At 39.2% G+C, this 15,354-nt stretch overlaps 3 protein-coding genes across 3 annotated transcripts; 1 reads left to right on the top strand and 2 right to left on the bottom strand.

Moving 5' to 3' along the window:
• Positions 1–718: 718 nt before the first annotated feature.
• Positions 719–3,768, bottom strand: LOC101168255 (tubulin alpha chain). Its single transcript, XM_004081702.4, has 4 exons — positions 3,644–3,768; positions 2,291–2,513; positions 1,934–2,082; positions 719–1,806 (listed from the first exon to the last, which is right to left on the bottom strand). The coding sequence occupies exons 1-4, from the start codon at positions 3,644–3,646 to the stop codon at positions 829–831; spliced, it is 1,353 nt and encodes a 450-aa protein (XP_004081750.2). The 5' UTR covers positions 3,647–3,768; the 3' UTR covers positions 719–828.
• A 1,002-nt stretch (positions 3,769–4,770) lies between these two features.
• Positions 4,771–6,672, bottom strand: LOC101166346 (tubulin alpha-1A chain-like). Its single transcript, XM_011489664.3, has 4 exons — positions 6,655–6,672; positions 6,262–6,484; positions 5,906–6,054; positions 4,771–5,779 (listed from the first exon to the last, which is right to left on the bottom strand). The coding sequence occupies exons 1-4, from the start codon at positions 6,655–6,657 to the stop codon at positions 4,808–4,810; spliced, it is 1,347 nt and encodes a 448-aa protein (XP_011487966.2). The 5' UTR covers positions 6,658–6,672; the 3' UTR covers positions 4,771–4,807.
• A 3,266-nt stretch (positions 6,673–9,938) lies between these two features.
• LOC101168001 (tubulin alpha chain) lies at positions 9,939–15,227 on the top strand. Its single transcript, XM_004081701.4, has 4 exons — positions 9,939–10,071; positions 13,114–13,336; positions 13,421–13,569; positions 13,958–15,227. The coding sequence occupies exons 1-4, from the start codon at positions 10,069–10,071 to the stop codon at positions 14,930–14,932; spliced, it is 1,350 nt and encodes a 449-aa protein (XP_004081749.1). The 5' UTR covers positions 9,939–10,068; the 3' UTR covers positions 14,933–15,227.
• Positions 15,228–15,354: the final 127 nt, after the last annotated feature.

Below are 15,354 nucleotides of genomic sequence, written 5' to 3'. Positions count from 1 at the left end.
ACATGCTAGTGATCGGAAACGTCATCAGACCCGCCCCCTGTTGCTCAACGTTCCTCCGGACAGTTTTGCCGAAAAAATTGCTATGGTAAGCTTTAGCGGAAACAACAGGGAGAGAAATCGACGTTTTGGACCAAATCTTACACGCTGAGCCGTGAAATACTTTGTTTTCTTTGTGCTAAAGAATCCATATAAAATACACAATTGAGTAGAAAACCATACTTTCCTAAAGTTTTCGGTTATTGCTTTTCATTTTTAACATTTTCTTTGAAAATTCTCCCGTTATTTAAAAATTGTTTTAAAAAATGTATCATGTTTAAAAGTACGTAAGTAAACAAATAAATGAATCCCAGTGGTTAAATCTAGAGGTTATTGGTGTTCTTTGAAGATCAACCTCTATTTTTACAGATGTCAAATTGTCGCCGTCTGCTGGTTGATGTATGCAACTGCAGCTAGACAGTGAGGAAAGTTCTGGAAAGTGACACGGCAGAGCATTAATTTGATATAACGAAGCATCATTTTTTGTTCAGAAAATTATGAAACAATATGAAAATGTTTAGACTTTCGCGATAATGATGCTTGTAATCAAGGGAAGAATTTGCTAACTTAAAAGCAGCCCTACTTTTACATTACCTACAAGTATAGCTTTATTGGTGTAGCCTACAAGTCAAGATTTTTACTTTGCACTGTGCAACAGTCAAAAAAGATAAAAACTCATTAATGAATTTTCATTCAAACCTTTATTGATAACCCTGGCATTTCACCATTCAGAATGTCACAGTGAATGTGTAACTTTTGAAATATCTGGAATGCTTGGGGAAGTCAAACCCCTTAATATTCTTCTCCTTCTTCATCCTCCTCTCCTATGCTGTCAGTGCCAACCTCCTCATAATCTTTCTCCAGAGCAGCCATATCTTCTCTCGCCTCCGAGAACTCTCCTTCCTCCATACCCTCACCAACATACCAGTGGACGAAGGCTCTCTTGGCATACATGAGGTCAAACTTATGGTCAAGTCGAGCCCAGGCCTCAGCTATGGCTGTGGTGTTGCTCAGCATGCACACGGCTCTCTGCACCTTGGCCAGGTCTCCTCCTGGAACCACAGTTGGAGGTTGATAGTTGATGCCCACCTTGAAGCCTGTGGGACACCAGTCTACAAATTGGATGGTGCGCTTGGTCTTGATAGCGGCAATGGCAGAGTTGACATCTTTAGGGACCACATCACCACGATACAGCAGACAGCAGGCCATGTATTTGCCATGGCGAGGATCACATTTCACCATCTGATTGGCCGGCTCAAAACAGGCATTGGTGATATCAGCCACAGACAGCTGCTCATGGTAGGCTTTCTCAGCAGAGATGACTGGCGCATAGGTGGCCAGAGGGAAATGGATACGAGGGTACGGCACCAAGTTAGTTTGGAACTCGGTCAGATCAACATTCAGAGCGCCATCAAAACGAAGTGAGGCTGTGATGGAGGAGACTATCTGACCAATCAGCCTGTTCAGGTTGGTGTAGGTGGGTCTCTCAATGTCAAGGTTCCTGCGGCAGATGTCATAGATGGCCTCATTATCCACCATGAATGCACAGTCAGAGTGCTCCAAGGTGGTGTGGGTGGTCAGAATGGAGTTGTAAGGCTCCACTACAGCTGTGGAGACCTGGGGAGCAGGGTAGACGGCAAACTCAAGTTTGGACTTCTTCCCATAGTCAACAGAGAGTCTCTCCATCAGCAGGGAGGTGAAACCAGAACCAGTGCCTCCACCAAAGGAGTGGAAAATTAGAAAACCCTGCAGGCCCGTGCATTGATCAGCCTGGAATTAAAAAAAAGGGAAAGTCACAAATCAATTTAAAACTATATAAAAAATTTATACATTTGCAAATATGTGAAAAAAATCCTGTGTGTTAAAATTTACAAGTAAAAATTTTTTTTTATCTCACTAGTTTCCGTGTTCTGTCGAGAACAAGATCAATGATCTCTTTGCCAATGGTGTAGTGTCCACGGGCGTAGTTGTTGGCAGCATCCTCCTTTCCTGTGATCAACTGTTCAGGGTGGAAGAGCTGACGATAAGTTCCTGTGCGCACCTCATCTGCATAAAAAAACAATTACAGAACTTTTATAATGTCCCTCTCAGTGTTTCATATCTCACTTCAGACCAATTGTTTTTTAACAATTTGATTTTTAAATTTGGGATGAAAGATGAACAATTCTCAAATTGTAAAGGAAGACAAATATTAAGATATCATCATACTATTTTACCCCATATCATGTAGATGTAAATTTCATGATAAATTTACCAATGACAGTGGGTTCCAGGTCAACAAAGATGGCTCTGGGAACATGTTTTCCTGCTCCTGTCTCACTGAAGAAGGTGTTGAAGGAATCGTCTCCTCCTCCAATGGTCTTGTCCGAAGGCATTTGTCCATCAGGCTGAATCCCATGCTCCAGGCAATACAGCTCCCAGCATGCATTGCCCATTTGGGCTCCGGCTTGGCCAACGTGCATAGAAATACACTCACGCTGAGAGAAAAATGAAAGGGAGAAAAAAGTGTTTTATTGTGAAGCTTAACAATTATTCAGCGATTTTAAAATTTGTTCATTTAGCGCCTAGATGATAAAATGAAAAACTGGTTGTTTGTAAGTAACATATTGGCATGTGAGAACTTTGAGATTTGTAAACATTACACAGTAGTAAAAAGGAAACAAATACAGGCAATAGTTTCCTAAATGCAAGCCGTGTTATTCAAAGACTTCCTTTCCAGTTCATAGAATTAAAAAAAAAAAGTGTTGACAGATTAGATCACCTATTAATGATTAAGGAAACACATTTTTGTGCTCACCTACATAAAATGAGGTTAAGGCTTTCATAAGGAAAACTAGGTACTACTAAAAGCCTTTTATTTGTCAGAAGGAGCTTTGGTTAAAAAAGTATGTGGCTGACAGGAAATCCATGCCTGTGGATGGGAAACTTGTACTCCACCCCTTCATCCTGTTTCCCCTCCTATTTCCCATACCCTCCCTTCACGGATCTCTCTCCTCCCCCATCCTGTTTGTCTGCACACTGCAACAATTAGGGACGTCTCCACATCTCTTGAATACTAAACTGCTGACAAAATGGCTGCAATCTAACTCCTACTGCTGATCAGACCACTCCTTTTTTCCCCATTCTTTCTATTTTTCATCTCACAGTGGCCACAATGACTATATTTAGTTTATGTCCTGCTAAAACCAAAAGCTATAACTCACACAATAAGCAAGAATTTTCCTTTAACTCAATATCTTTTTTAGTTTTAGAACAAGAAAAAAACACATGATTAAAAAGCGAGTGTGGTCCAAGTTAGTTTAATCTTACATGACCTACATTGCCCAAAGTAACAAAAACTACTGCCATTTAACATTGTGTAACCATTTCAGTGCACTCATTTTTCTTTATTTTAAGGAAACATATCTTAAAAAGTTTCATTACACAACTTCAGCTCAGCTCACAATTATTTTTATCCAGATACATTTTTTCAAAACTATTCCCCACTGCAGATGAGACCTAGTGAGCACTAAACAGACCGAGGGGTTTTAGCCATGAATTAGAGGAAAACAGAGGAACAATTCGGAGGAAAGAATGAAAAGTATAGGCTACGTCATCAGTTACTCACCATTTTGTCTGCTTGTCCTTCGACTGAGGATGAGGAGTCAGACACAAGGCAGAAATGCAGTAGAAAGAGAGAGCCCGGGCTTATATAGGCAAGGATGTGACGGGGGCAGGCAGAAACCCACGGAAAGCAGCTGCATAGTTTACAGGCAGGAGGGATCAGGAGTTTAGAAAAAAAATGGAGGGAATTCCTGGGTTGTACATGCTTAGCAGTGCAATAATAAATTGTATTATACAAATTTTGATAAAAATTAGCCTCTGATGTTTTGCTATCAGCACTTTTAAGAGCTCTAGAATTTCTAGATGAGCTTAATTAAATAATATAAATGGCTTTAATGGGGTATTCATGCATGTGCTTAACACCCAGCCCCCCACATGTTTGTGTTAAACTGAACAGTTAGACAAAGATGAATTGATCAAAAGGCTTTATTCTATTTATCAATTGCATACACCAGATTTGTAAAACAATATAGTCATGTTAAAGTCATAACAAACATTTATATGATACAGCACATTCAGGAACACAAGAGTAGTGACTAAAACACTCCCGTTAGGAGCAGAGATGTCCTTCATACACTAGTGAACTTTTTTTGCTGCAGGCCAAAGCCTGTGTGGGGGCTTCACAAACAACACTAGGCAATGGCTTTGTCAATTATATTCTCTTGCTCTTACAGAAAAAAGTCACAACCAAGTGTTGTTCAGAGACACAAGAGCCTCTTCATAACTTGCATTCCTCATGGAAGAGGATACTGTGGGGGGAGGTGCAGAGACAAGAACCCATGTTTTTCAGCTTGACCAAATACAGGGGGAGAAAAAATCTTAAAGCGTTTGTTACATTTGTTTTCTCTCGCTGCAAATGTACACATGAAACCCCCTGCCACAACTTCAGATTCACTCAAGCATTACAAAGATAGGAAAAGAAAGTTGCTTTGTGCTTCTATCAGTCTAGAAAATATGCCTTACTATCCTCACCATGTTGTCAAAATCTATGTGTAAATTCAAATTACTTTATTTTCTGTCTAGATGTAGCTGTTTAAGTGTTGTTTTTCAATATTACATGTACTAGTTAAAAAAAAAGAAAAAAGACTGAAAAGGAAAAACTCAGTGATTGATTTTAGCAAAAGATGGAAATTTGTTTACTTTAACTGAACTTTCACCTGTTTTTTATTCAATATTCTTCCCCATCGTCATCCTCAACATTGTCAGTGCCAACCTCTTCATAATCTTTCTCCAGAGCAGCCAAATCTTCTCTCGCCTCCGAGAACTCTCCTTCCTCCATGCCCTCACCAACATACCAGTGGACGAAGGCTCTCTTGGCATACATGAGGTCAAACTTGTGGTCAAGTCGAGCCCAGGCCTCAGCTATGGCTGTGGTGTTGCTCAGCATGCACACGGCTCTCTGCACCTTGGCCAGGTCTCCTCCTGGAACCACAGTTGGAGGTTGATAGTTGATGCCCACCTTAAAGCCTGTGGGACACCAGTCTACAAATTGGATGGTGCGCTTGGTCTTGATAGTGGCAATGGCAGAGTTGACATCTTTGGGGACCACATCACCACGATACAGCAGACAGCAGGCCATGTATTTGCCATGGCGAGGATCACATTTCACCATCTGATTGGCCGGCTCAAAGCAAGTGTTAGTTATATCAGCCACAGACAGCTGCTCATGGTAGGCTTTCTCAGCAGAGATGACTGGCGCATAGGTGGCCAGAGGGAAATGGATACGAGGGTACGGCACCAAGTTAGTTTGGAACTCGGTCAGATCAACATTCAGAGCGCCATCAAAACGAAGTGAGGCTGTGATGGAGGAGACTATCTGACCAATCAGCCTGTTCAGGTTGGTGTAGGTGGGTCTCTCAATGTCAAGGTTCCTGCGGCAGATGTCATAGATGGCCTCATTATCCACCATGAATGCACAGTCAGAGTGCTCCAAGGTGGTGTGGGTGGTCAGAATGGAGTTGTAAGGCTCCACTACAGCTGTGGAGACCTGGGGAGCAGGGTAGATGGCAAACTCAAGCTTGGACTTCTTCCCATAGTCAACAGAGAGTCTCTCCATCAGCAGGGAGGTGAAACCAGAACCAGTGCCTCCACCAAAGGAGTGGAAAATTAGAAAACCCTGCAGGCCCGTGCATTGATCAGCCTGGAATAAAAAAAAGGGAAAGTCACAAATCAATTTAAAACTATATAAAAAATGCATACATTTGCAAATATGTGAAAAAAATCCTGTGTGTTAAAATTTACAAGTAAAAATTTTTTTTTATCTCACTAGTTTCCGTGTTCTGTCAAGAACAAGATCAATGATCTCTTTGCCAATGGTGTAGTGTCCACGGGCGTAGTTGTTGGCAGCATCCTCCTTTCCTGTGATCAACTGTTCAGGGTGGAAGAGCTGACGATAAGTTCCTGTGCGCACCTCATCTGCATAAAAAAACAATTACAGAACTTTTATAATGTCCCTCTCAGTGTTACATATCTCACTTCAGACCAATTGATTTTTAACAGTTTGTTTTCAAGTTTAGGATGAAAGATTAACATTTCTCAAATTGTAAAGGAAGACAAATATTAAGATATCATCATACTATTTTACCCCATATCATGTAGATATAAATGTCATGATAAATTTACCAATGACAGTGGGTTCCAGGTCAACAAAGATGGCTCTGGGAACATGTTTTCCTGCTCCTGTCTCACTAAAGAATGTGTTGAAGGAGTCGTCTCCTCCTCCAATGGTCTTGTCAGCAGGCATTTGTCCATCAGGCTGAATCCCATGCTCCAGGCAATACAGCTCCCAGCATGCATTGCCAATCTGAGCCCCAGCTTGGCCCACATGGACAGAGATACATTCACGCTATACAGAGAACGCAACATTGTTTATCTAAAATTTTGTTACAATTATCTTTAAAAATTACTAAATGATTGCAATTAAATATAAATATTTTGCCATATTCATCAATATCTTACAATAATAAATAAATGTGTATGCATTTATCAGTAACTTTGCGAGGTTAAGCCACTTACCATATTTATGTCTTTTTCCAAAGTCCAGGTATCAGAAAGAAGATGTACAGCTTGAAACAGCTGTGTTCCTCTGCCTTTATATACGTGTGTGGACCATGGGAGGGACTGTGATTTATCTAAGCTGTAATCAGAGCCCACTCATTAAACAAGAATAGGATAGTCTTCTTTAGAAACTCAATACAATACATTGCCAAAAAGAGGTTGCCACCCTTATCATTCTTTATTGGCCCCTATGAGGGTTAAATGGCAAGGTGTGAGCAGCTAATATTTCAGAAAGTAAAATCAGAACCCCAGGTGAGGGGAAGGCAACATGAGGTAATTTAATTTAGCAGCTCTAGCTGCATCTTTAACGCTTATCAAACTCACCCATAAACAATGTTTTGGGATTAAATGTTTAGCTGCAATCATCTCCATACTTGTAGTATTTCCTGAGCTAAAGCAACACTGAAGTCCACAAAATTTGGTATCCTGAAGATGTACCTATACACCTACCAACATTTTCCAAATATTGTGCCTTCTAGTCAAAATAGTTTTTAAATAATTACAAGAAATTTATACATTCAGTAAATTAAACTGGTTTTGTAGTTGCTACCAGTTTTGCAAAAATGAGTTAAGTCATGCAACAGTTCACTTCTGTTACAGGTAAGCTGCTTTATACAAGTTAAAAATAAAGCTACATTTTGTAATGTGTAGATGTAAAAACTTGCACCTAACTTAATTATTGCACATTCCATATGAGTTAAAAAAATCAAGGATCTTTTGATTTTAAAATCCACTGCATATTTAACTCTGTATGCAGTTAGAAAAATTACATGAAGCAATTTTCAACTTCATTGATTTTTTCTTTTGATGTTTTTTTGTAGTGCAAAAGACTCGCATTTTACGATGTTGGGTAAAGACTTAACCTTTAAAATCAAGTTACAGCTAAACATTAAAGGTGATGTTAAACATAATTCAACAAGTCATCTCACAGCATTTACCATCACACTATTTTGCAAAAAAGATGGGAAAAAACTGACCAAGTTCCTGTTTGTAGCAAAACTCAGCAACAGTCTGCTACAAGTTTACGTCCAAATAACATAAGAAAGGTAGTCTTCAATCAACCCTAACCTCTTACTGTTTTTGTAACACTAATGGAACCACTGAGGACGTTTTAGATGCCACAATAAAAAAATCACTGGACTGTTCTTGAACCTGACTATAAATAATAAAATAAAGAATTTGCTGCAGCGTCTGCACTGCTCCTTCTTGAAAGACTTGGGACCAATACTTGTCATGTAATTTAATCTTCAGCTGATTTTTGTAACCCATTAGTGGAAGCATCAATGGGAAAGCACATACTATTGTTTACTTCTTTGCGTTTGCCCCAGAGGTGTTACTTTAGCCATAGAACTGTGACCCAGTTTCATTTTGTGATAGTATAGGTCCATTATTCACGGGTTCCTTTCCAGTGCTGCACAATTGAGTTTTTACTGTATTTCGCTGTTGTAAAATATAAAACAAAGCAAAGATGAAAGGTGGCATAAAACAAAGCAATAGAAGTAGATAGAAATAATGAATTTGAAACTTGCTGCTAAAAAATAAATCACAAATTAAAACCAAGTCAAAGGAGTCAGCCGTGCATATTTCTGGTTACCTGAAGATATGAAGTCTTAGTTTAAATCCTCTTTTTTTAAGTTATCACTGAGCTCAAGTGGTGGTCCATCAGAACTGAGAAAATATACATAAAGTCTTACCTGCCATGTATGGCAGTTTGTATGGCATCAATCTGTGAATGTGTGTATATGGGTGAAAGGGACTGTGTCTGTAGAAAAGCCCTATATAAGTATATTATGTTACCTTGGTCGGTGCCAGCACCATATTTGCATGATACATTTTCTTATACAATCATAAATTGTTTGGGGCTTTATGGAGCATCTCAACTGATTAAAGATATGAAGTTGGTATTGGTCTATCCTGAATAGGAATTTCCAACATTGTCCAACACTGATGATTTATTTTGACCTCCAAATGATTCATTTATTATTTATGTCTATGGACTAACTTTGTACCAAATCTTATAAGCAACACTTAGTAAATCATTTATTCAATTCAATTCAATTTTATTTATATAGCCCAATATTATAACAATAGCTATCCCAGTGGGCTTCAAACCGGTGGTTGTGTAATAAACATCAATCATAAAGAGCATAAAGTCATAGAATTCAATAGGTAATGGCTAAACTGGACTAACCAGGCTAAACTAAACTGGGCATCCCTGCCCTTAGACCCTCCTTCTCGGTAAAGAAAAACTCCTAAAAAAAACAGATTCCGGAAAAAAAGAAGAAACCTCAGGGGTGCCCACATGAAGGAAGGATCCTCCCCCAGGATGGACAGGCGATACCAGAACTCTTGACCAGAACTATTGATTATTAAATGAGAGATTGAGGTATTCTCCAAAAAATCAAAAACTGTTCAGGTCAAGCTGGATGGTGGTGGGGTCACAAGATTTGAAAAATATCCGTCTGGACTGGCATGAGTGGTGAGAAAAACAGAAGATCCTAAAATGGGATTCCCGATCAACTGCTATTTGTTTCTCTGCGTAACTCAAACTAAAACAACTCTGACCTCTAGCTTTCAAAACGATGAAGTACCAGCCTAAGGAAAATGCGGAACAGAGTTACAGGATTGGAATGAACGTTTTTTTGCCCCACTTAAACATACAACATATTTTAACTTTCCCATTCACCTCACCCAAGAGTGCAAATCTGTCTGTAAGCACAACAAAAAAAAGTAGAAAAATAATATAAGACATTTTATGAAACAAAGCTTATATGAAACTGTAAAAGGAATTTAATTATGAAGACATGTATCATTTCTTATTGTGATTTCATACAATTGTCTTTTGCAGTTGTAATTTTTTATGTTATTATTATTTATTATTATTCTGGATGCAATAAATCCAGAGTGTTGTTATCAACTATGAACACGGGATTTTTCTGCTTTTCCTAGAGCAAAAGAAAAAAATATATATATATATTTTTCTTCTTTGAACCTGTTGGGTGAAACGGGAGGTAACGTTGAGATTACTATTCTTCCTACTCAGTTTCCCCCGAGGTACAAATAACATGTATGAATCCAATGAAATCAATTCCATTTTTTTTTTCTTATCTCTATCTCTAAGTCTTTATTATGAATGCTTTGGCCTTTAGTTCCAGGTTTTGACCACGGGCTGTCTTTGCCCTCGTGCGCAAACTGCGCGTTCCCGTGAGTTGACAAAAGGGCGTGGTTAGAAGCCAAAGACGTCTGAGCGGCTCCGCCTGGCAGCACTAACTCACCCAGACCTCTTTACCGGTCGCCGTGAGAGGCTTCAACCTATACAAACACCTTCGATTACATCTTTCTGTCAGCAGTCACTCTGAAAAAAACTCCACAATGGTGAGAATGGAACTTTGGTTTGACTTTGAAAAACTTTGGTACTTAAAAATTCCATCTGTGCAGATACTTTTGCATTTTAATAGGCTATTTATGTCAGGTTACAGTGCAGTGCTTTCTGTGTGTGCATCATGTGGCCTCCTGCTAATTCAGAAATAGCCTCTCATCTCAGTAACTGGCAGTACTAGCTGCTGTCTGCCAGAGCATATGGGAGTCAGTGACCAGTCAGCATTTATCAGTGCAGGAAGAAATAAAATAAATGTAAGAAAAGGGTGTGACATGTGACAAGTCTTTTTGATTTCAAGACAGAAAACACACACATATTAGTTCTTCATACCAGCACTTTATTTGTGATCATTTAATTAATGTGGTATGTGAACAAGACTTTGCAAGTTAAAACAAGACAGAAAAAACGATTTGAGTAGAAACCCATTTAACTCCAAATTCTGTCTTTTCTCAACTCTCTAACTGGATGTTTGGGACTAAATTCAGACATGATTTTTAAAAACTTCTAATGACTTTTTATTCTTTTGGAAATTTAACAAGCACCATCCTACAGCCTTCATGGTTTATTTGCCCAATGTTGTGTAAACAGCTTTTAAGCATAGGTAATGCTCTGTTTTGTTTAACAAGAACACTAGCAGCTGCAGGAGACCTGCCCTGTTCAAACAGATCTCCTAATAGCTTCAGATTTGGAGCATAGTTTGGTTGCTTCAACTGTCGGCTCCATGTTAGATAGCTGCTCCGAAAATCCAGTGGATAGAGGAATAGATATTTGACAAATGTGTATTTAGAATTCACTTTATAAAATGACCTTGTCATTTTATAGGAGCACATAAAATGCTCCTATAGCTGAAGGAAAAACACACCATTTTTCTGTTGCAATGCCGTGTTTTATCTTACAAAGTAATACACGATCACTGCAGCTAAATGCGTAGAATTTGGAATAATCTTCTGCTTAACAATCCTTTAATTTTGTCAAATCTAAAAAACATTACAGGCAAAACCCCCTCCATGCCTGCTGACCTGTTACGTTTGCCCCATCTGCTGTTCGTTTTGTCTCAGACACAATCTTATGTGTGTATAAGCAAATGTAGTTTTACGTGTACAAAAAACTGGATTCTCAAGTTGGTGTGGTTAGACCTCAGACATGCCCTTGCTTTTACCATGCAGTCACACCCTGACTGTTGATGTCTTTTTTTCAATCTATTCTTAAGTTTTAAAAGATTATCCCATCTTAGACTACCATTAAAATAAAATCTGTTTTTTTTCGTGCTAAAATCATTTTTCTTCAACTGTTGACTATTTCAGTACAGACTGTTGTTGAGACTGTACTCGTGGTCCAAGAAACTGAGGTGATTACAGAGAGGCAGATTAGTGAACATAGGAAGCATGGAGATGTATGTTGACACAGTTTTAGGTCTTTGTGGATATGTATGCTGCCTTTGTTTGACTAAGAAAGTTAGAAGAATTAAAAAAAAAAAAGAACACTACAAAGCTGTTGTGAAACATGCAGGTAGGACTTTAAGTGTGTGTGCTGTTTTCTAGTTCAGACTTCAAGGGCACATGATCGTGACTACAAAGGTAGATAATAATTTAATGCTTTGTCTTACAACAAAATAAAGCCCCAAATAAACAGTATTCAGAGTAGCCCTTACAGCCTAGCTGTTACTTTGTAAAGAAAACTATAGCACAGAAGCACTGAAACAGTTTGGAATAGATAACTAAGGAATGGTGCCATCCTTTAACCCTTGTGCTATCCTAGGCACTTTAACATTGGCTGTTGGGTCATCCAGACCCACTAGACAGTGCGCTGAACCTTTTTTCTTCAATGATTTGTGAACCTCACTGGTGTCCATGGATTACATGAAATCTTTCCACTTTTATCCACCTTTGTCATGGTAGGGAAAACACGTCAATGCAAGGGTGGGGTCATCTAAGATACCACAAGGGTTAAAGACATTTTAGTAAAAAACAATCAAAAGAGAATGTGAGGTGTGAGCTTTAAAGACCAAAAGAGGTTTATTAAGTAGGGATTTCCATTAATTTTTAGAACAGAGCAGTAGTACTATATTCTAGGTAAACTTCAAGTTTTTTTCCCATTGGAACCACATGAGGTCTTATTAATTCAGAGAAAAAGTTAAGGATTTGTTTATATTTAAATTTCACAATCTTCTAAAATGCTGTCTTGAGTTTTTGCCATAGACTGTAAAAATGGTCTATTGTTTTCTCTCATTTCTTAATTGATATCAATAAAAACTGAGTCTGTGTCTATCTCTGCATATTAGCATGGGAGTCACCACTGTTTAGCAGAGGCAGACAGTCGGTGTTTACAGCAACAACGTTCACAGCTACGTGTCAGGTCACCGTGAGAAAACTAAAATAGATCTGTCGACATGAAACTTCAGCGAGTCAGGGATAGTTATCTTTGGAAGAGGAAAAACACGGCAAGTTGTGCCTTTCTCCGTCAGTGTTTCTGCATTTGCTGAAATGTTTGACATATTTGCACACATCTAAGTAGATGAACCAAATAGAAACTCCATTCAGCTAAGACTGGGCTTTAACACAAAAGTCTGTATTTAAAAGTTCTCGTAGCTGTAAAAAAATGTCAGGTTGAGTAATAAATGAGCAAACTAAAAGCTGACAATAGCTATTATCTAGGTACAATGAGCATTTGGCATGAAGCATTAAGTTTGTGTAATGTGCATGTAATCTAGGCTTGAACACATATCTTTATTGCACCAATAGAAAATTCTCTATTTTTTTAGTTTGAACTCCACCCCTCCTTTTCAGCTAATGAACTCATGAACTCATGTCTACTCCTGGCAGTAGAATGAAAGCCAGTGACAGCTGCTCCAAGCATTTATATTGAGGTTGTTTCTAATGGGTCTCTGCTGTCACCTAGTGCCAGTATTAGCACATGACTCCCATAGAAGACAATGCTGTAGATCAGGCTTTATTCAAGCTAAGACTTCATATCTTATTAGAGTTTATTCAACGTACTAATGTGTCCTCCCCATCCTTGTTGTCTTTATGTGCTTGCAGCGGGAATGCATCTCTGTTCATGTGGGCCAGGCTGGTGTGCAGATGGGGAACACCTGTTGGGAACTCTACTGTCTAGAGCACGGCATCCAGCCAGATGGTCAGATGTTGACCCAAAAGCCCATAGGTGGCCACGACGACTCCTTCACCACTTTTTTCAGTGAGACTGGAGCTAAAAAGTACGTCCCAAGAGCAATCTTTGTTGATCTGGAGCCCACTGTCATTGGTTAGTATTAAAACAGCACTGTAACTACATGCTAGACGTACTAGACAATTAATGTCGCAATTCTTTTTTGTCTTTATTTCTCAGATGAAGTGAGATCAGGAACATATCGTCAACTTTTTCATCCCGAACAGCTGATTTCAGGAAAAGAGGATGCGGCCAACAACTACGCTAGAGGACACTACACCATCGGTAGAGAGATCATTGACTCTGTCCTGGACAGAATCCGTAAACTGGTAAATAAACGTCCTTTAAAGTATTAAACTACGTTTAAACCTGTCTATAGTTTGGATTTTCTACATTGGCTGCTATTGTTCAAATGAACACAGACCTCAATTCTTTTATGCTTGTTCCTAAGGGGATTCTGAAGGGGAAAAAAAGATTTGATCCAAGTTATGGGATTTTAGATTTGCAAGTGATGAACCTTAATTGGCCGACTGTGTACATGCAGATTGCATACAGATTTGTTACAGTGCTAAATGTTGACAAACCACATTTCTTAAACCAGTTGAGTAAAACTATTATCATATTATCGTTTAAAAAATAGATAATTATCCACTATCCCAGGTTTACAATTGTTGTGTTTTTTTAACATAGTTGAAACTAATTTCTTCATATCAACAGGCTGATCAGTGCACCGGTCTACAAGGATTCTTGGTTTTCCACTCATTTGGTGGAGGCACTGGTTCTGGTTTCACCTCCCTGCTGATGGAGAGACTCTCTGTTGACTATGGGAAGAAGTCCAAACTTGAGTTTGCCATCTATCCTGCTCCCCAGGTCTCCACAGCTGTAGTGGAGCCTTACAACTCCATTCTGACCACCCACACCACCTTGGAGCACTCTGACTGTGCATTCATGGTGGATAATGAAGCCATCTATGACATCTGCCGCAGGAACCTTGACATCGAACGGCCTTCTTATACCAATCTCAACCGCCTAATTAGCCAGATAGTCTCCTCCATCACAGCCTCACTTCGTTTTGATGGCGCTCTGAATGTTGATCTGACAGAGTTCCAAACTAACTTGGTGCCGTACCCTCGTATCCATTTCCCTCTGGCCACCTATGCTCCCATCATCTCTGCTGAGAAAGCCTACCATGAGCAGCTGTCTGTGGCTGAAATTACTAATGCCTGCTTTGAGCCGGCCAATCAGATGGTGAAATGTGACCCTCGCCATGGCAAATACATGGCCTGCTGTCTGCTGTATCGTGGTGATGTGGTCCCCAAAGATGTCAACTCTGCCATCGCCGCTATCAAGACCAAGCGCACCATCCAATTTGTAGACTGGTGTCCCACAGGCTTCAAGGTGGGCATCAACTATCAACCTCCAACCGTGGTTCCAGGAGGAGACCTGGCCAAGGTGCAGAGAGCCGTGTGCATGCTGAGCAACACCACAGCCATAGCTGAGGCCTGGGCTCGACTTGACCACAAGTTTGACCTCATGTATGCCAAGAGAGCCTTCGTCCACTGGTATGTTGGTGAGGGCATGGAGGAAGGAGAGTTCTCGGAGGCGAGAGAAGATATGGCTGCTCTGGAGAAGGATTATGAAGAAGTGGGGATTGACTCATTTGAAGAGGATGAGGAAGGGGAGGAATATTAAGAATTTGCTGTGATTTCTGTTTTTTTTTCAGGGACACAACTAGTCTTAGGACAATGATATGAAAACATTTTGAATGTTTTTTGCAGTTTTAATTCTACTTGGTTGTTTTTATAAATTTGTTTAAATGCAGCCTCCTTTTGGGGTATATCCTACACAAACTTCTGATACCTTCACAATTTTTGGAAGCTAACATATTAATAAGCAAATAATTGGTTTAATTTTGTCAAATTAAAATTATGAAATTTATTTAACTGATGTATTTTTCTGTTGCTCAATAAATCTTTCTCCAAAAACAAACCAAAAAAACTATTATTTGTTTTGTGTTTGTTTGTTGACATAAACCTACTACACACATAAAATGTTTTTAACTGACAATCAATTTTTAAACGATTATTTTAAAGCTCTGAGGATTCCTCCCACAA

This window comes from Oryzias latipes, chromosome 21, assembly GCF_002234675.1.
Source record: "Oryzias latipes chromosome 21, ASM223467v1".
In the NCBI taxonomy this organism is placed as follows: domain Eukaryota; kingdom Metazoa; phylum Chordata; class Actinopteri; order Beloniformes; family Adrianichthyidae; genus Oryzias; species Oryzias latipes.
This window is presented reverse-complemented; position numbering and strand designations above follow the sequence as displayed.

Bases quoted from the DNA above. Each gene is read 5' to 3' on its own strand.
- LOC101168255 (XM_004081702.4), bottom strand. The intron at 2,083-2,290 runs GTAAATTTATCA...TTTTTTATGCAG, and splicing joins CCTGGAACCCACTGTCATTG to ATGAGGTGCGCACAGGAACT. The intron at 1,807-1,933 runs GTGAGATAAAAA...TTTTAATTCCAG, and splicing joins TCGACAGAACACGGAAACTA to GCTGATCAATGCACGGGCCT.
- LOC101166346 (XM_011489664.3), bottom strand. The intron at 6,055-6,261 runs GTAAATTTATCA...TTTTTTATGCAG, and splicing joins CCTGGAACCCACTGTCATTG to ATGAGGTGCGCACAGGAACT. The intron at 5,780-5,905 runs GTGAGATAAAAA...TTTTTATTCCAG, and splicing joins TTGACAGAACACGGAAACTA to GCTGATCAATGCACGGGCCT.
- LOC101168001 (XM_004081701.4), top strand. The intron at 13,337-13,420 runs GTTAGTATTAAA...TTTATTTCTCAG, and splicing joins TCTGGAGCCCACTGTCATTG to ATGAAGTGAGATCAGGAACA. The intron at 13,570-13,957 runs GTAAATAAACGT...TCATATCAACAG, and splicing joins TGGACAGAATCCGTAAACTG to GCTGATCAGTGCACCGGTCT.